The 19,529-nt window shown below is 45.2% G+C and overlaps 2 protein-coding genes across 7 annotated transcripts in view; one reads left to right on the plus strand and one right to left on the minus strand.

The window, feature by feature from the left end:
• Positions 1-9,751, minus strand: part of G6PD (glucose-6-phosphate dehydrogenase) — a 58,416-nt gene extending 48,665 nt beyond the window's left edge. Inside the window, exon 1 of one of the 2 annotated variants that reach the window (XM_077478813.1) lies at positions 9,627-9,751. Coding sequence is in view for 1 of the 2 variants with exons in the window: in XM_077478810.1 (XP_077334936.1) it covers positions 9,595-9,616 (22 nt within the window). In the remaining variant the exon portion in view is untranslated. Of the gene's footprint in view, positions 1-9,594 lie in introns of both variants that reach the window. The other variant, XM_077478810.1, reaches the window with a different exon arrangement.
• A 182-nt stretch (positions 9,752-9,933) lies between these two features.
• IKBKG (inhibitor of nuclear factor kappa B kinase regulatory subunit gamma) overlaps positions 9,934-19,529 on the plus strand; it is a 107,408-nt gene continuing 97,812 nt past the window's right edge. For 4 of the 5 annotated variants that reach the window (XM_077478805.1, XM_077478807.1, XM_077478808.1 and 1 more), the window contains exon 1: positions 9,934-10,080. The gene's annotated coding sequence lies outside the window, so the exon portion shown is untranslated. Of the gene's footprint in view, positions 10,081-14,294; positions 14,315-19,529 lie in introns of those variants that run through there. The other variant, XM_077478806.1, reaches the window with a different exon arrangement.

Below are 19,529 nucleotides of genomic sequence, written 5' to 3' on the forward strand. Positions count from 1 at the left end.
GAACTTATCCTTTAAAATCCCCCCCCCCCCCCCCAAGAAAAAATATTATAAAGACAATTTTACCTAAGCAACTCAATGGGGTTGATTTACTAAAGGCTAATAGACTGAGCACTTTGCAAGTACAGTTGCACTCATTTTTTTCCAGAACTTAGTGAATGTGGTGAAGCTCTGCTGATTTCCATCATCCAATTGTGTGCAAGCAAAAATGCTGTTTTCTGTTTTTCTTTTCCTGATTGGGAATTCTTTACAAAGTGAGGCTTCCCCAAATGCACTAAGCTCTGGGGAAAATGGGTGCAACTGTACTTGCAAAGTGCATGGTCTATTTGCCTTTAGTAACTCAAGCCCAGTGAGTTTTCACTTCAGTGAAATTACTAATTTTGCCAGAAATAAATCGCCTCATCCCTACTCCTGGTGCTTCACTCAATTATTGCACAAATGATGGCACTGAACTCTGCTGAACTCTGCTGAAACTGTTGAGTCATCACTACACTGCTGAATACATATAGGCTTTAAGGAATATTTATGGGCTACAGTAAAGTATTTTTTCATAATTTTATTTTTTTATCTTATTTTTTTTTCCCTGATATATAAGAGGGTTTCTGCCAAGACTTGCTATCTGATTGATCCTCCATCCTTCCATGACACATGTCAAGAGTTGCCACTCAGCGTCTATCAGAACAAGTCTGAACATTGGAGGAGAGCAGTGGCGGCTTCTCCATTAGGGGGCGCTGGCCCCCTAATCTACATGCAGGGCGTCGGACACATTGATTTCAATGGTGTTTTTTGGGGGTTTTTTTTAAGTGCATGATTAGAGCCTGAGGATCTGATTGGCTTAAAAAAAGGGTGGGCTCGAGGCGCTACACTGCGCTCTGAGCCCACCCAGTTGTGTGACAATAGCGAATTAATATTATTCTACTCTCGGCCAATCCGGAAGCGGGTCCTGAGACCTGATTGGCCGAGAGGAAAAGTGATCGTATTTGTATTGGCTGCCAAGAAGGAGACACGGGAGGAGGAAGTCGCCGAAAGCTAGCCACGACCTAAATGGGGTAAGTGCTGGGCTGGTGGATGGAGGGGCGAACGACAGGGGATAAAGGGTTCGACTGAAGTTCTGACCGAATGGGGGAGGGGGTGTTTGACCGACTGAATAGGAGGGGGGGGAGCGTTTGGTTTGCTTGATGCCCCCCCCCCCACCCCAAAAAATGGAGCACCAGCCGCCACTGGGGGAGAGCAGGCTGAGTTCCAAGCATAGCTAGAGAACTGACCACTGTGTGTTGTTCTACTTTAGTGTGGTCAGTTTCTAATAGGAAAGCAGAGGGACTAGCAGAAACATCAGGGATTTCACAAAAAAGGAAGTAATACAAAGAGGACATTACAGGAGACTTTAAATTTGGTGTAGAAGAGAAGGATTGATCGGGTGTTGGGTGAGTAGAAATGTTCACACCACATGCAGTTAAGTGCATTTTTAATGTGCATCAAAAACGCATGAACAGTATTTTCCATGTATTTCAATGGCTCTAATACACACCAGTGCAGTGTGTTACAGTGCAGTCAACAAAAGCAGAACATACTGCATTTTTGTCTGTATAAAACACATCTGGAATGTGACCACATGCACTGAAAACGCATTGGAATGTGCACATCCACAACTGAGATGAAGAAACAAATTAGGGAGAAAAATGCATCAAAAGCGAGTGTAACCTAATCGAACCTGGATGTGGGGTGGGTGTAAATAGACACAAGTCCATAGGAATGTATGGATTCTGATCAGGTTGGATCACCCGTGTGAAAGAGGCCTTACAGGCTAAACCAGGGAAACCTTAACATGTATGAAGGAATTGTGGTGAAAAATAGCAATACAACAGTCTCTATCTCTATTCCCCGGCCACTTTATTAGGTACACCTTGCTAGTACCGAGTTGGACCCCCTTTTGCCTTCAGAACCGCCTCATTTCTTCATGGCATAGATTCAGCAAGGTGTTGCAAACATTCCTCAGTGATTTTGGTCCATATCAACAGGATAGCATCACACAGTTGCTGCACATCCATGATTTGAATCTCCTGTTCCACCACATCCCAGAGGTGCTCTATCGGATGACATCTGGTGACTGTGGAGGCCATTGGAGTACAGGGACCTCATTGTCCAGTGGTGAGATGATTGAAGCTGTGTGACATATTGCATTATCCTGCTGAAAGGAGCCATCAGAAGATGGGTACACTGTAGTCATAAAGGGATGGACATGGTCAGCAACAATACTCAGGTAGGCCGTGGCGTTTAAATGATGCTCAGTTGGTACTAAGGGGCCCAAAGCGTGCCAAGAAAATATCCCCCACACTATTACATCACCACCACCAGCCTGAACCGTGCATACAAGGCAGGATGGATCCATGCTTTCATGTTATTTACACCAAATTCTGACCCTACCATCTGAATGTCACAGCTGAAATCGACACTCGTCAGACAAGGCCACGTTTTTCCAATCTTCTATTGTGCAATTTTGGTGAGCCTGTGTGAATTGTTTCCTCGGTTTCACTGTTAGCTGACAGGAGTGGCACCCGGTGTGGTCTTCTGCTGCTGTAGCCCATCTGCTTCAAGGTTCCATGTGTTCAGAGATGGTATTCTGCATACATTGGTTATAACAAGTGCTTATTTGTGTTACTGTTGCTTTTCTATCATCTCAAAGCAGTCTGTCCATTCTCCTCTGACATCAACAAGGTATTTTTATCTGCACAACTGCCGCTCACTGGATAGTTTACCTGCCACATTCAAAGTCACTTAAATCTCCATTCTTCCCCATTTTGATACTCCTGTTTGAATTTTAGCAAGTCGTCTTCACCATGTCTAGATGCCTTGAGTTGCTGCCATGTGATTGGTTGATTAGCAATTTGTGTTACCAAGCAACTGAACAGGTGTAACTAATAAAGTGGCCAGTGAGTGTATATTGAAATTCCTAGAGAGCTATCATGTCTAATTAAAGTGATTCTAAAGATTAAAAAAAAAAAAAATTCTACTTACCTGGTCTGTGCAATGGTTTTGCACAGAGTAGCCTTGATCCTCTTCTTTTTGGGTCCCCCGCCAGCGGTTCTGGCTCCTCTCTGCCGAGCACCCCCATAAGCAAGCCTTTTGCTACGGGGGCAATGAGGAAGAGAGAGAGAACGGGGAGAGCTGCTGCTTTCATGAACATCGCTGGATCAAGATGGGGCTCAGATAAGTATTAGGGGTGGCGGGGAGAAGCTGCACCCACTTTAAGTATTTAATGTAATTTTTTTAATAACGCTTTCAAATAAAAAAATCCATGTTCTTGTGTCCTTTTTTTGTAGGGTCCTTTATGGTCTACCCTCCCCTTCCTGACTCCAAGGATGGGATTACGTGACTAGAACAGGGTAGTTTCTACATGGTTAGCAAGGTTGAATAAAAACACCAGTCCATCCAGTTCAACCTGAGTGAGTGTCTACAATTGTCCCTATCCCTGTACATTGCACACTCACATCGGTCCCTACCCTCGAGGAGCCCACAATCCAAGGTCCCTATTCATATACTAGGGCCAATTTTGGAAAGAAGCCAATTAACCTACCAGCATGTCTTTGGAGTGTGGAAGGAAACCGGAGTACCCGGAGGAAAACCACGCAGGCACAGGGAGAACATGCAAACTCCAGGCAGGTAGAGTCATGGTTGGGATTCAAACCAGCGACCCTTTTTACTGCTAGGCGAGAGTGCTAACCACTACACCACTGTGCCGCCCAGGATAGGTTCTACAATTTTCACACCGCCCATCCTACATATTCCATAGTGATTGGATCAAGGTGTTGGTGCTATCAGCTTGGATATAAATGCTGGGTAGTTCTCTGGCGCTCATTAGAACAAAAGTCATACGGAGAAGCTACGAAACACCTTCGGGATTGCGGAACTGGTAAGACCTTTCACAGGGGTAGGGATGTAGGTATGTAGATAAGGGAGGGGTTGAATGGGAGATCAGTTATGTTGGTGAAAAACTCTGTCTACTGTCTACATCTTGTGCGGCTCAGGCCAAGCCCGGGGGGTCATACCGACAGCTCGGGTGGTGGGTGGATCCACTCGTCTTGAGCGGGAAGGCAGTCCAGCTCAGCCCAGGGGGAGAGGCAGGCCGGTTGGCTCAGGCGGGGGTGGGTCCGCTGGGGAGGAGAGGCGGTCGGTTGGCTCGGGCATGGGTGGGTCCGCTTGGCTCGGGAGGAGAGACAGGCCGGCTGCCTCGGACGAGGGGTGGGTCCGCTTGGCTCGGGAGGAGAGACGGGCGGGTGTTCTGGCGTATAGAGTCCGGGCATCACATAGTGTCCACTCCGTACTGCGCATGCGCAGTACGGAGCAGACGAAGCTTCGGAAAATCTCCGAAGCTGAACGGCGCCTGCGCAGTGAGTGGAGGTGGTAGCCCCACCATCCAAGCGGACATAAGGTTGTGAATTTTAGAGGGCCCCTCGCGGGCGAGCTTCGCTCGCCACGCTTCGGGCTCGGCCTCACTGCGCTCGGCTCTTTTTTATTCTAACTCTATGTCCACTTGGATAGTGGGGATAGAACCTGGACTCACGGCGCAGGTGCCGTTCATCCTCGGCAATTTTCGGAATCTGTGTTCCTGTGTACTGCGCATGCGCAGTACGCAGGGGACACTATCTGATGGAGGACGCTATTTGACAAGACACCGGCTGCCTCGGACGGGGGTTGCCGCTTAGCTCGGGAGGAAAGGCTGGTCGGCTGTCTCGGACAGGGGGTGCCGCTCAGCTCGGGAGGAGAGGCGGGTCGGCTGCCTCGGACGGGGGGTGCGGCTCGACTCGGGGAGGAGAGGTGGGCCAGCTGCCTCGGATGGGGGTTGGGTGCTGCTTGGGAGGAGAGGTGGGTCGGCTGTCCCAGGCGGGGGAGGGTGCCGCTCAGTTTAGGAGGAGAGGTGGGCCAGCTGCCTCAGACGGGGGGGGTGGATGCCTCGGATGGGGGGTGGGTCTGCTCGGCTTGGGAGGAGAGGCTAATGCACCACAACCACAAGCCAAGTGTTTGCCTTGCTGTTGTGGTGTGGCCCTCTTGACTTTAATGGCTGATTTGGTTGATAACAATGACATGGTAATTTTTTTTTGTGGCTGTGATGCAAGTGCCACAACCATTGCATTTGAGTAGCCTCCTCTAGATGTTTTGTAGACATGGGTGGGGGGCGGCCAGGGGGAAGTAAAACTGGGGCTCACTCATCTGTTTTTACTACCCCCTGACCATTCAAGTGAAAGAGGGCTTAAAAGGGTAAAATTATTTGTATGCACTGAACTTTTTAAGACAATTCCTTGGACTTCTTCATTTTTTTAATACATTTGCAAAGATTTGAAACAAACTTCTTTCACGTTGTCATTATGGGGTATTGCTTGTAGAATTTTGAGGAAAATAATGAATTGAATCCATTTTGGAGTAAGGCTGTAACATAAAATGTGAAAAAAAGTGAAGCACTGTGAATACTTTCTGGATGCACTGTATATGTGATGCCATGGTAAGTATATAGGAGCTCTGTGACTCCATGGTAGGTATATAAGAGATTTGGGACACTATAGAGCAGGGTTTCTTAAGCAGGAATCGTGGAACCCTACGGTTCTTACAGAGGGTGATAAGGGGTTCCTTGAGCAATTGCTCTCTTGGATAAGTTCCCACTGACACCAATGATCTTTTTAGCCACTGTAAGGGAGTAATTCTCTCCAATGACCACAAGTGTGAGGAGCATTCTACTCCCTGACCATCACACTAATGCTGGCCATACACGGGTCAAAATTTTGAAAGAACTTTCTTTTGAAAATCAGAAATTTGTGTGTTTTGTGATTCGATGGTGCCACCAATGAATTCGACCGACCAAACCTTCAATTTCACCTCCTGTTCCTACAGAAAATAATTTTTGTGGCTGGGAATATTCTTTTGTTTCCGGAATTTTCTTTTCTTGCACATGCGCATTTCTTTTTCGATTACATTTGTCGCACAATTCTCCCATCATTGAATAGAAAATCGTTTGTTTTTTCAAAAAATTTCTAACATGTCCGATTATTAAAATATTCGATGGCCGCATGAAAATCGGTTGTTGCTGCAGCCCACTAATGGTGCGAAATTCGTACGAAAATTCTTTCGAAATTCGACCCGTGTATGGCCAGCATAATGATGTACAGTGCATCTGGAAAGTATTCACAGCGCTTCACTTTTTCCATATTTTGTTATGTTACAGCCTTATTCCAAAATGGATGAAATTCATTATTTTTCACAAAATTCTACAAACAAAACCCCATACTGACAATGTGAAAAGAACTCTTTTTAAATCTTTGCAACTTTATTAAAAATAAAAAACGAAAAAAATCCCATGTACAAAAGTATTCACATCCTTTGCAATGACACTCAAGATTGAGCTTGGGTGCATTCTGTTTCCACTGATCATCCTTGAGATGTTTCTATGACTTGATTGGAGTCCCCATATGGTAAACTCAGTTGATTGGACATGATTTGGAAAGGCACACACCTGTCTATATAAGATCCCACAGTTTACAGTACATGTCAGAGCACAAACCAAGTCATGAAGTCCAAGGAATTGTTCATAGACCTCCAAGACAGTGTTGTATTGAGGTACAGATCTGGGGAAGGGTACAAACATTTCTGCAGCATTGAAGGTCCCAATGAGCACAGTGAGCTCTATTATCTGTAAATGGAAGTCTGAAACCACCAGAACTCTTCCTAGAGCGTGCCACCTGGCCAAACTGAGCGATTGGGGGAGAAGGGCCTTAGTCAGGGAGGTGACCAAGAACCCAATGGTCACTCTGACACAGCTCCAGTGTTTCTCTGTGGAGAGAGGAGAACCTTCCAGTAAAAGGCACATGACATCCCGCCTGGAGTTTGCCAAAAGGCACCTGAAGGACTCTGACCATGAGAAACAAAATTCTCTAGTCTGATGAAACAAAGATTGAACTCTTTGGCCTGAATGGCAAGCATCGTGTCTGGAGGAAACTAGGAACTGCTCATCACCAGGCCAACACCATCCTTTCAGTGAAGCATGGTGGTAACAGCATCATGCTGTTGGGATGTTTTTCAGCGGCAGGAACTGGGAGACTAGTCAGGATTGAGGGAAAGATGAATACAACACTGTACAGAGACATCCTTGATGAAAACCTGCTCCTGTAGACCTGAGAATGGGACGGTGGTTCATTTTCCAACAGGACAACGACCCTAAGCACACATCCAAGATAACAGGAGTGGCTATGGGACAACTCTGTCAATGTCCTTGAGTGGCCCAGCCAGAGCCTAGACCTGAACATCTGTGCACCAATGCTCCTCATCCAATCTGATGGAGCTTGAGAGGTCCTGCAAAGAAGAATGGGAGAAACTGTCCATAAATAGATGTGCCAAGCTTGTAACATCATACTCAAAAAGACTCGAGGCTGTAATTGGTGCCAAAGGTGCTTCAACAAAGTATTGAGCAAAGTCTGTGAATACTTATGTACATGGAACTTTTTATTTTTAATAAATGTACAAAGACTTCAAACTTCTTTCATGTTGTCATTATGGGGTGGAGTTTGTAGAATTTTGAGGAAAATAATTAATTCGATCAATTTTTAAATAAGGCTGCAACCATAAAAAAATCTGGAAAAAGTGAAGCGCTGTGAGTACTTTTCCGGATGCACTGTATATATAAATTGTAGATATAGTATTTTAGCAGAGGTTCCATAAGACCGGAAAGTTATATCAAGGGTTCCTGTGTTGAAAAAAGGCTGGTATATAGGAGATTTAGCACTCTATGGTAGGTATATACAATAGGTGACGCTATGGTGGCTATGTTATTATTATTATAGCGGTGGGCTCCTAAAGAGCATGCGCTATGTTTTCAAAAGGAAAGCTTTATTATTGTAGCGGCGAGCTCCTGAAGAGCCGCGCTATGTTTTCAAAATTAAAGCTTTACCCAAACCACAGTTTGGTTTGGGCCTATTTGACTAAATTTGGCTTTGGTGTCAGTCTGACTAGACTGTGAGATGTTCAGCCTGGCCACAGGGGGCACTGTCTCTGGTGGCAGCCGTGGAACTATGGTCTGGTTATACTCTCTCGGAGTCAGGTCAGTGGGAGTGGCCCTCCCGCTGTGCCCTCTGGGAGAGGGTATTTAAGACATGGACATCACGTGGTTCGGGGTTTTCCGGTCCAGTATGCTGTGCCGAGTGTATGGTCCTGGTCCTCCTGACCAGCCCCCAGGAAGGCTATGGCCTGGGGTGCGGTTCCACCTGATTTTAATGCCTCGGGGCTGGCTAGCCCAAGGCAGAGGAACTAAGGAAGGATTCTGAGGTAGTTGGGTGCCGTCTCCGGTCCGGGAGAAACCCATTGTACTTTGAGCATTCCAGGGGAGGACCTATTAGGAGAACACCATGCGTGAGGTTGGTTTTTCTTAACAAGAGCCCGGAAGGGCTGAAGTAACCGAGAGAATTCGGTCTTGGGCGATCTCGCCAAGTGGGCCAAAAGATCCAGGTATCCTACAAGTGTTCTACAGCTTAGTTTCCCTACGTGTTCTGCAACAACATCTGTGACAAAGACTTTGTTCATGAGTAAGCACCTTGTTGGCTGCTAGGCCTTGTGAGAGAGGGACTGTCCAACCTGAGTGCTCATCCAGCTGCGAATGGCTATTTTCTGGATGCAGTCAAAGTAAGCAAGTTCTTTAATGATTATAGACTGACATTGAGAGTACCTGAATTCCTTCTCAACCCTCTGATCCCAAGTTAAAAGACTGTTCAATGGTTGACGTTTGCAAATAAAAATCCATTCAACTGGATCTATTGTCAGTCTCAAGTTACTGGGTCATCTACCCCGGGACATCCCCTAGACGTGTCACAAGGAGAACGAAAGGTAACGGTCCAAAAATAACCAGCAGCTCCTTCGGGGGTAAGTGCTACATTATTATTATTATACAGAATTTATATAGCTCCAACAGTTTGTGCAGAGATTACAAGGGGGGACACAAACAGTACAATTTAATACAATAGAAATCAGAGATAAAGGAGATCTGAGCTACTATGGTAGGTACACAGGAGATTTGGAACTCTATTGTAGGTATACAGATGACTCTATGGTGGGTATATAGGTGATCTGGGACACTATAGAGAGTCTACAGGAGATATTGGATATAATCTGAGCACAGGCACATGTGACATTATGGTAGGTACCCTATGGTGGGTATATAAGAGATCTGGGACTCTATGGTAGATATATATGGGATCTAAGACTCTATGGAAGGTATATAGGGGTTCTAAGACTGTAATGGTATGTATATAGGTGACCCTGTGGTATGTATATAGGAGAGCTAAGACTATATGGTAGGTGTATATAGGGGATCTAGGACTCTATGGTAGGTATATAGGGGACTTAGGACTCTACAGTACTTATATAGGGGGGTCTAAGACTCAGTGGTAGGTATATATAGGGGATCTGGCACATGGCAGTGGTTTGGTCCCCGAGGGATGACAGGACTGTGTTGGGGGAGGGTTCCTCTACAGCAGATCACAACACACAGACTCGGACTGGCTGTTTCTACAACTACAATAAGAAGGAGGAGGAGTGTGAGGATCCACCCCTCGCACTCACCCACACTGGCTCTGCTCCCCATTTCTGCCCACCTGCTCTGCTCCTCCCATCCAGTTCAATCCTCTTGTCCTATCACAGGCTGCTTCTGACGCTAGTGGGCGGACTGCTAAAGGCGACAGGTGATGGAGCAGAGATTGCGCCTCCTGCTTAGACCAATCAACACACACCCCAAAGGCGGGCAACCAATCAGGAGAAAACGTCCCAGGTATCAGGAGAGCCGCACACATCATGTACCGGAAGTTGGCGTTTACTAGCCAGCCCCACTTCCGTCTTCCGGTGGGGGCCGAGTCCTACCCCACTTCCGGTGTTTGTTTAAAAAATTTTTTTTTTTTTTTTTTTTTTTAACTCTCCGCCCAGAAAAAGTCCCTTAGTGACTACGTCATGTAGTTGGGAAGTAACCCGGAAGAGCGAGAGAAAACATCTGAGGGGAGGTTGTGAGGAGCCCGAGTGGTGTGCCAGGTACACAGAGCAGATTTCCCCCAGGAGGTGAGTGTTGGGCAGGACTCGGGAGGTGTGAGGGGGGCAGAGTACTACAAGTCCCAGCACTAGGACTGCATACACCACACAATGGGGTATTAGAGATGACATGCCTCCTCCCAGCAATACATTCATGACATTTTGTAAAAAAAATTTTTGTCCATTTTTATCACCCTCTTTATCTTGGACCCAGTGACCTCATCACAGGTTTCTGCGCTTCTCTATGCACTGCATGCAGGTCATGGGAGACAGGAGGTGCTGGCAGGGTGCTGCACATAGCTTCCTGGAAACATCCCAGCCCCCCACAGTAGAGGTGTGGGAAGGAGGACGAGGTGGTGGTGCATTGCTGAATTCAGGGTAGAGCTCCTGGAGGAGGCTGTTGCTGACGGGGCCATTTTTTCTCCTCCCGGCCAAACAGGACAGGGGTCCCGAGACCCCTGGCTGAGAGTCCTCAGACTCCCGGCCAATGGGGTCTCAGGACTCGCCCACTGATTGGCTGGGAAGAGAAGCAGGAAGACATAAGCAAATATTCGCTAACGTCACACAAGTGGGTGGGCTTGGGGGTGCAGTGCTCTCCGCACCGAGTCCACCCTTTTTGAAGCCAATTAGAGCCTTCGGATCGAATATCGTGCTTTAAAAAAAAGTCCACATTGAAATCCATACATCCGGCTGCCCTGCATGTAGAGGCTGAATTAGGGGGGCTGTGCCTTTAATGGACACTGGATGGGAGGAAGGAATACCCAGAATGACCTTCTAAATATAAGACACAATGGGGGTTATTTACGAAAGGCAAATCCACTTTGCACTGCAAGTACACTTGAAAGTGCAGTCGTTCTAAATCTAAGGGGTAGATCTGAAATGAGTGGTAGCTCTGCTGATTTTATCATCCAATCACATGCAAGCTGAAATGCTGTTTTTTTTTTTTTTTTTTTCCTTGCATGTCCCCCTCAAATCTACAGCGACTTTACTTCCAAGTGCACTTGCAGTGCAAAGTGGATTTTCCTTTAGTAAATAACCCCCAATGTGTCAGGTACCACAGCTTATGCAAGAATCTGCACAAAAAAACCCTAGCAACTAGATTAAGGATTTTAACAATCCCAAAAAATGAGTTAAAATATATCAAATGTTTATTGTACAAAGGCTAGAAAACCATATATATGTATAACAGAACATGTGATACTGTTTGGTTATTTTCTCATTATCCCTGCTGTAGTTGCTTGCTGTGACTTTGACGCGTTTCACAGGTTTTCAGCCAGCTTCATCAGGATGAAAAAACTACAGCCAAGCTCTATCCATATATTTAAAACAAAAAAACATACAAAGGTGACTACTCCACAGTTACGACCAATTGTCAGTTTCAACAGCCGATGGGAGAGAATTGTCTTGTGAAGTATTTAGTGTCACTGAATGGTGAGGAATATATCCATAAAAAAAAAAGGTGTATAGAGACAGGGAGCCCAGCAGGGAGAGAGGTCAAGTGGCCAAATCACTTGTTTCTTATGTGCAAAAAACACAAAAGGTGTGAAGCGTGTTGCAGTCACAGCAAGCAGCCCACCACCCAACTACAGCAGGGATAATGAGCAAACAACAAAACAGTATGATTTTATATATGGGCATCGATATCAGTGTATGAGTCCTTCCAGTGGTTACATGTTTTTTAGCCTCTGTACAATAAACAATTGATTATATTTTAACCCTTTTTTTTTTGGTACCATTAAAGTCCTTAATCTAGTTGCTAAGGTTTTTTTTTTTTTTTTTTTTTTTTATGTAGATTCTACAAATATGAGAATGGTAGGTAACAAAGTGCTGCACTGTTAATCCAGAGTGTTATTACCAATGCAGTTTAACAGAATGGTGAATAATCTCAGCAAACGTGTACGGTGCAGCCGGTGATCCTCTCTTCCATAAACATAACCCATAGGCTGCTTAACCATGCCACCCCTTAATGATCGGAGGTCACTGTGCTCTCCCCCAACATATTGGGACAGTATGATGACTGACCCACCCAGCATACTCCTCAGCACCATCCTTATTACAAAGAAAGGAGACCCACATAAGATAATACAGTAAAAGCTCACAAGTTTTATCATAAAATAATTCCCATCAAAACAAAGAGATGAACAAGCTTAAAGCAGAACAGAAAACAAAACGTTATTCTTTTTAAATAGAGTAAAGGAGGGTTATAATCGCTGTCAATTTTATTATTGCCATCTGAGTCCCTTTGGGGAGATTTTCCATCACTTCCTGTCCCATAGCCAAACAAGAAAGGAGAGAAAAATCTCTCTAAAGTGTTGGAATCCCAGGTTTCCCCATTGGAAGATTTCCCCACTATTCCTGTTCTGGGGACAACCCAAAAGTTGGGATTTTCCTTTACTTTCACTTTCATTGATGATGGTAAACCGGACAAATAGAGAGGGTGAATTTCCCCAACGGGGGCACAGACAGCAATAAAAACCTAATAGGACTTCTATTCACTAAAGTTTTGCCTTTAGTCAGGCCTTGACAAATTTGCTTTGAATCTAGGAGCCAGTTAACGTTAGGAGCCAGTTTTTTTTTAGAGTGGTATGGATTGTCAGCTCCCAGGGTAAGGCCAGTGATTTGCGCCCCCTAACTCACAACAGAGCACCCAGTCAATAACTCCAATGTAACTCTGTTACATCAGGGTTATGAGCTGACCAAAAAGAGTAAGGCTGGCAACAGATGGAACTGGTTGGCTTAGGCAGGTGGCACTGGTTTGGAATTGGCATATGGCACTGGTTGGTGGTGGCACTGGTTGTCACTGGCAGGTGGCACTAGATGGCACATGGAACTGACAGGTGGCATTGGCACTGGCAGGTGGTGCTGGCAGGTGGCACTGGATTGGCGGTGGCACTGGATTGGCGGAGGCACTAGCAGGTGGCACTGGATTGGCGGTGACACTGGATTGCCGGTGGCACTAGCAGGGGGCACTGATTGGCGGTGGCACTGGATTGGCACTGGCAGGTGGCACTGATTGGCGGTGGCACTTGCAGGTGGCACTGGTTAGCGAAGGCAGGTGGCATTGGCAGGTGGCACTGGTTTGGAACTGGCAGGTGGCACTGATTGGCGGTTGCACTTGGCAGGTGGCACTGGTTGGTGGTGTCAATTGTCACTGGCAGATGGCACTGATAGGTTTCACACTGAACAGACTGAAAACTGACCAGTAACAGAGAGGAGCTGTCAGAATTGAGCTTAATGTTGGGGGTGGCCCTGGACAGGGTAGGTGGGACCCAGCAGCTATCAAACACCAGCCAATGATTGGGCTGCTTAAGAAAAGGGGCGGGGCCACATACACGTATCGGCCCACCCTAATTCCATTGGCTGGTGTTTGATAGCTGCTAGCCCCCCCGACATCAAGCTTAAAGCGGGAGTTCTGCTGTGTTTTTGTTTTTAAGTCAGCAGCTACAAATACTGCAGCTGCTGACTTTTAAAATAAGGACACTTACCCGCCCAGCTCGCCTGCTATGTTGGCACCTGAAGCTGATCTCTCGATCGGCTCTCGGGTGCTGCCGCCGCCGCCATCTTTGGTATTCTCTACTGTGCATGCGCGAGTCATGCTGCGCAATAAGGATGGTCCCTGCTGTCTCTGGGATCCGTGTGTTTCCCAGCAGACAGCGGGGGCCCCGCAGGAAGTGGCATAAATACCCGCAGAATCTGTGGCTATCTATGCCCAGAAGTGGGTGCAGATACCTGAATTATACAGGTATCTGTACCCCCCTCCCCCCTGAAAGGTGCCAATTGTGTTCCACTTTAGGGTGGAGCTCCACTTTAAATATGACAGATCCTCCTCTCGTCTTACACACTCGGCGACTCTGGCAAGCATCAAGCGCCCCACTGAGTGTGGAGGAGGGAGGAGGGCGGCGGTCAGTGTTAATGCACTGCATGTCTGGGGCATCGATAGTGAGCGGGCTGGTGGCAGCCTAGCCGCCAATGTGACCTGGCGCCTAGGGTTTGTCAAGCCCTGCCTTTAGTTATATTTTAGAAAACAAGAGCTTGTGGTCTGACGTCATTGTGCACACACACCAAGCAGCAGGGCCGTTTCTCTTGTTTGCTTTCGAGTTTAATACTGCTTGAAAACATTTATTATATTTCAGCTTAACAATTTTTAGATGTGATGGCTACGTTTGTTTCCTTTTTATTTTAGGCTTTCTTCTATTCTCATTTGGAGATCCTGCCAGTAAGTCTGTTTTTCAACAGAACAAGCTGTCCTGCAGATGTATCAGTGGTGAGACAAACCATTTACCGCTGACGGGGTGCTTACTATGATTGCCCAAAAGGGAAAAAAAGACACAGCTTTAACTGATTAGAAAGTGTGAGCTTGTGTTTTGCTTCAATTTGTTAGTGTATTTAAATCTGTTATTGCATTTAATACCCCTCCGCCCCAGACTGACAATGCTGATGTCTGCTGTGCCCCTATTCCCATTCCTCCAGATTGGTGGCACACTAATACATGTGTTACTGGCCAGATCACCAGGTGAAAACTGAGGGAAAAAGCCTTAAAGAAAACAAATGCAGCCGCCAAGTCTAATGAGTGGTAAGCTGCAACCTATTTTGGTTTTCGGCGGTTTAACCTGCTCTAAACTTGTTCATCTATTATATTCATTGTGCACACTTGTATTAACACCCAGGCCTGAGCTAGAATTTATTGGCTGTATATTTAAAACGTTAGCGCAGCGTTTATTTACCATTATTGTTTTAAATCTGTTTGTGGATATTGTGGTTGTCGCTGCCATTTTATTCAGGTAGTTATGCCAAGTGCAGAGATTATATCATTTCTAAATATCAGAATGCCCTGATTGGTGCATGTCAGTCTGGAGAAGTGTGTGTTCTTAAGCAGCCTGTGTTTGCATTGCTCCAGATAAGATGTGGGCAAATTGTGCCCCCCCCCCCCTCCCCCAGGGCCTCATCTGGCTCTTTGGCTTTCCCTGTCTGGCCTGCAATGCCACTGCTGTCAGCATGCCTGTTTGTGCCAGCTCACAGAGGCATGCTCACAGATGTCTGTGTGGAGAGTTGGAAGTCTAGGTTCTCACCAGGGTGGATTTGATTTAAATCATTAGTAAAAAGGCTTGATTTCAACTCTATTTCAAATCATCATTTTTAAAGAGCAACAGTAATCTCTGTCCCATAGTGGCTCCTCTTCTGACCCGCTGTTGACTTACTGACAGTCCCGTTCACTTTAATGGGATGGCTGGTGATGTAGCAGTGACACAACAAGGTGAGGGACGATGCAGCAGCAGGTGAGTGGATGCCCGCTAACAGGCGCTGCCATGATGGCTCTGAAATGACAGGTGCTCTATAAATGTAAGGAATTATTCTTGCTGGTAGGTAGAATCATTAATATTTTCAAACAAAATGAAGGTTTCCTATTTGTAATAATAAGCTGTCGGGTTACTAAAACGGTGATATCAGAACCGATTCAATTATACAGTTTGTAGTTTACATAGATTTGCAAAACAATGGGATAAAAGAATATTCCTGAATGTTGTTTTATCTCATGGTTACTGTGACATTGTGTGAATGCATCAATGCAGTGCATGTCATCTCAGCTTGCAGAGCTTGGATTCATTGAATGAGCTTACCAAAAATGTAAATATTGCAGAGAATACAGCCTCATGCTGCATTTCATGTTGAATAAACAAAATTATTAATGTATCCTAAATGTAAAACTATTGTTTGAATTCAAAAAAATCCATACATACTATTTTTTTTTTCCTTTAACATTGATTTTTATCCACCCTGGTTCTCACACATGTTTTGCACAGGCACGGCAGCCAGTTAATTTAAATGGTCCTGTTGTGCCTCCTGAGACGCAGGGAAAAGGTCCCTGCAGCGCTTTAGAAATCGCAGCCCACGCGGGAACCGCAAGTGCAGTGCCATTTTCCAGTGCATTCGGCATGCTATTAGAACTAATGGCACCCACACGCATCTCATTTCACTGTGCGGGTAGTTGTGGCTCTGGGAACAAGTGGGGACCCAAGGTGTGAACCTATTCAAAGGAGAGAGACTGAGGAGCTGATTGGTATGGCTCTGTTCTGACACAAGAGCATTGCCTAGGAGATGTCCTGACACTCCTACCTGGCCAAGTTCTTCCTGTGTTAGTGCCTGCATGCTGCAAACCCCGGGAGCTTTGCACCTCTTCTTGTGCCAATCTCAGGCTCTTTCCTTCCAGTCCCAGTGCTTGCAGCTTTGCCAGTTCTCTCTCTAAACCTGTCACTCAGCCTGTCCTACACCAATATTGTGGCCCGCAGGTCAGCAGAGGACATTTCTTCACTACTGCTTGTGACAATCATGATCATGCACACTATTTTCTGAGCAGTTGTAGCATTTGTTCCTAGTGACAGCTCTTTTGTTTTCTAAAAGCATTTTAAATTGCAGACCTTCTCAGTCCAGCATTCACCTAAGGCTGCTCGTTTAATATATATATATATATATATATATATATATATATATATATATATATATATATATATATATTTTTTTTTTTTACTATGCACTAAACTTTGATCGTCCACAGCAGTCCCAGTTTGTCTTGCGGTCCCCTTGGGAAAAATTGAAGTGGCTGTAAAGGTGTGTGTTATCATTATTAAAATAAAAAATATGTTGTACTTACCTGCTCTGTGCAGTGGTATTGCACAGAGCAGGCCCTTACCTACTCTATGGCCTGCGCTGTCCACTCCTTCTTTCCTGTGGCTGCCCTATCAACAAGCTTTGTGCTGAAGGGGCACCAGTGCGGGCGTGCTTCCGAGCTGAGCTGTGTTTATCCTTAAACACACACACAGCATGCCTCGGACACACCCCTCACTCCTTGCAGGATTTGATGCCAGTCTATGGCTCCTGCTGCTCTCGGAGTCTCCTTTTAACAGCAGGAAGCAAGAGCAGTGTTGCAGCTGGGACAGCGCTGGATTGAGAAAAAAAACTCAGGTGTTTAGGGATGGAGGGCATCAGATAATGAAAGGTTTTTAACCTTAATGCAGAGAATGCATTTGGTAAAAAAAGAACTACCCTTTAACCTAAAAAAAAAAATCCTGTTCCTCTTTAAAGCAAGGGTGCCCAACCTTTTGAAGAGCAGGGGCCATCTAAGCAACTTGGTAACCGGTCGCGGGCCACAATGAGCAGAGCGGGGGCATGGCAGCCCACTTCTACCCTTTTTTTTTTTTTTTTTTTTTTTTTTTTTTTTTTTTTGCGGATCGGATTGGAGGTAGGTGTTTGTAAACAGACACAAATCCATTTACATCTTCTACTCCTTAGAGGTGAATAGAGGGTCCAATTGGGTCGGACTGACCATGTGAAAGTGGCCCATGGCTCAGTGCAGGTAACCCCCAGGTGCACTGCTCTGCACCTGCGGATCAGTTTGAAAGCAGCCCAGTAACCACTGCAGAACAGATATGCCCATATATACACTGTGATGTTAGTAATAAACTTACTATTAATAACAGTATTCTATTCCATCACAGAGGAGGAGGTTGCGGGCCACTGGTTGGGCACCCCTGCTTTAAAGCTTGTGCTGTGTCATTTAGCCCCCTGTAACACCGGAAATACCTGGCTCATCCTGCCTGTTCATGCCTTTCTCTTTGTAAACTGACCACGGTATAACATGGCTCAGTAGCCATGACACCGTGGTCAGTTTACGTGCCTCCGCCATCCACGCTCTCCTCTGTCCTCCTAGAGCCCTTTCATACCTAATAGTTGTATGCATTTTGGACTGCACTCCAACTGCATAGACTGTCCAAAATCCAGGCTACCCTATGGCCATAGTTCACACCATTGCAGTGCAGAAAAGTACAGCATGCTGCATTTTTCCGCACTACAAATGCATGTAAATGAACTGCAACACATAGAAGCCCAAGGAAAGGAACTAGAAGGAAGTGACCTCACAAGACAAATTCAGATAGAAAAATGCGTGTCAGCTCCAGGTAAAATGCAAATAAAATGCATGCATAGGTACAAAGAAAAAAACGCGCAGTTAGGTGCAGTTTCTGGTGTGAATGGGCCCTTGGTAACTGTCACTTTCTGCTAAAGTGCAATAGCCATCAGAACCAATGGGGAGATAAACCTACCACAGGGAGCAATGAAAATCTTGCATGAAGAAGCCAGCAGCGTAACCTTTTCATTGACTCTTATGAGATCATCGTCCAAAGGTTATGAAAAGTGGAAGCAAAGAATTTGGTGTATTATGCTTCCTTCTGCTTTTTGGAACATTTGGATGATGAGCGCCCTTAAAATGGTTTTGAGGTTTGCTCTGTGGTGCTGCCATTTTTTTTCATGTAAGTTTCATGAATGTGTCACTTTTGGCCATGCACTCCACACCAGTAAAAACCCGACAGAGGATCCACTGCTTCCAAATTGTGTCCAAAGCAAGTTTTGACTTTATATACACCTTAACCGGCGCTCATGTATTTTTGACCTATATAGTTGAATTTGTCAGGAGTTGCTTGCAGGCAGATGTTATGAAAATATAGTCATTGGGGGAGATTTAGTAAATCTGGTGCACACAGAATCTGGTGCAGCTGTGCGTAGTTAACCAATCGGATTTAACTTCAGGTTGTGGTAGTAAAGTCGTTTTGGATATTTTTACATACAGGTAAGCTTAAATAAAGCTTTCTCGTAGGTAAAATGAATCTCTCCTAAACGTACACCGCTTAGGAGATATTCCACAGAGCAGCAGCTGGTGATGTCATCGGCACATGTGCTCTGAAGGAGCGGCATACAGTGCTGTAAACAGTGACTCCCGTGCACATGTACAGTAGAGCTGCACAATTCTGGCTAAATTGAAAATCTCGCTTCTTTTGCTTAGAATAAAGATCACGATTTATCTCATGATTCTCACAGCGTAACATCTTTCACAACTTTACTGTTAGCTGGTTGAACAAAAAAGAAAAAATGCATAATGTGTCGGCTGCCTTAGTGACACTTTATAAGTCGCTCACTAGGCAGCGGCGGCAGGCGCAGGATGGCTTCAGCCTACAGTTATTTAGAATGAGAGACTATCAACACTAAGCAAGTGCATACTAGAGCTGCACGTTACTGGCTAAAATGAGAATCACAATTATTTTGCTTAGACTAAAGATGATGATTTTCTCACGATTCTCGTGGTGTAACATCTTTCACATTATACAAAAAAATTCGGCTAACTTTACTGTTTAGTGTTTAGTTTTTTTTCTCATTGAAGTGTATTTTTTACCAAAAAAATGCATTTGAAATATGGCTGTGCAAATACAGTGTGACTTAAAATATTGCTACAATCACCATTTTATTTCATAGGGTCTCTGCTAAAAAATATATATAATGTTTTGGGGTTCCAAGTAATTTTATAGCAAAAAATACTGATTATAACTTTGTGAGAAACAAGTGTTATAAAAAGGTTTAGTCTTTCTTCCTCTTTCATTCCCTGTAAAGGCAAAGCATAATGGACTACTATGCATCGCATAGTAGTCCATTAT

This window comes from Lithobates pipiens, unplaced genomic scaffold, assembly GCF_037356315.1.
Source record: "Lithobates pipiens isolate NorthernLeopardFrog02 unplaced genomic scaffold, aLitPip1_a1.2 Scaffold_1, whole genome shotgun sequence".
NCBI lineage: Eukaryota > Metazoa > Chordata > Amphibia > Anura > Ranidae > Lithobates > Lithobates pipiens.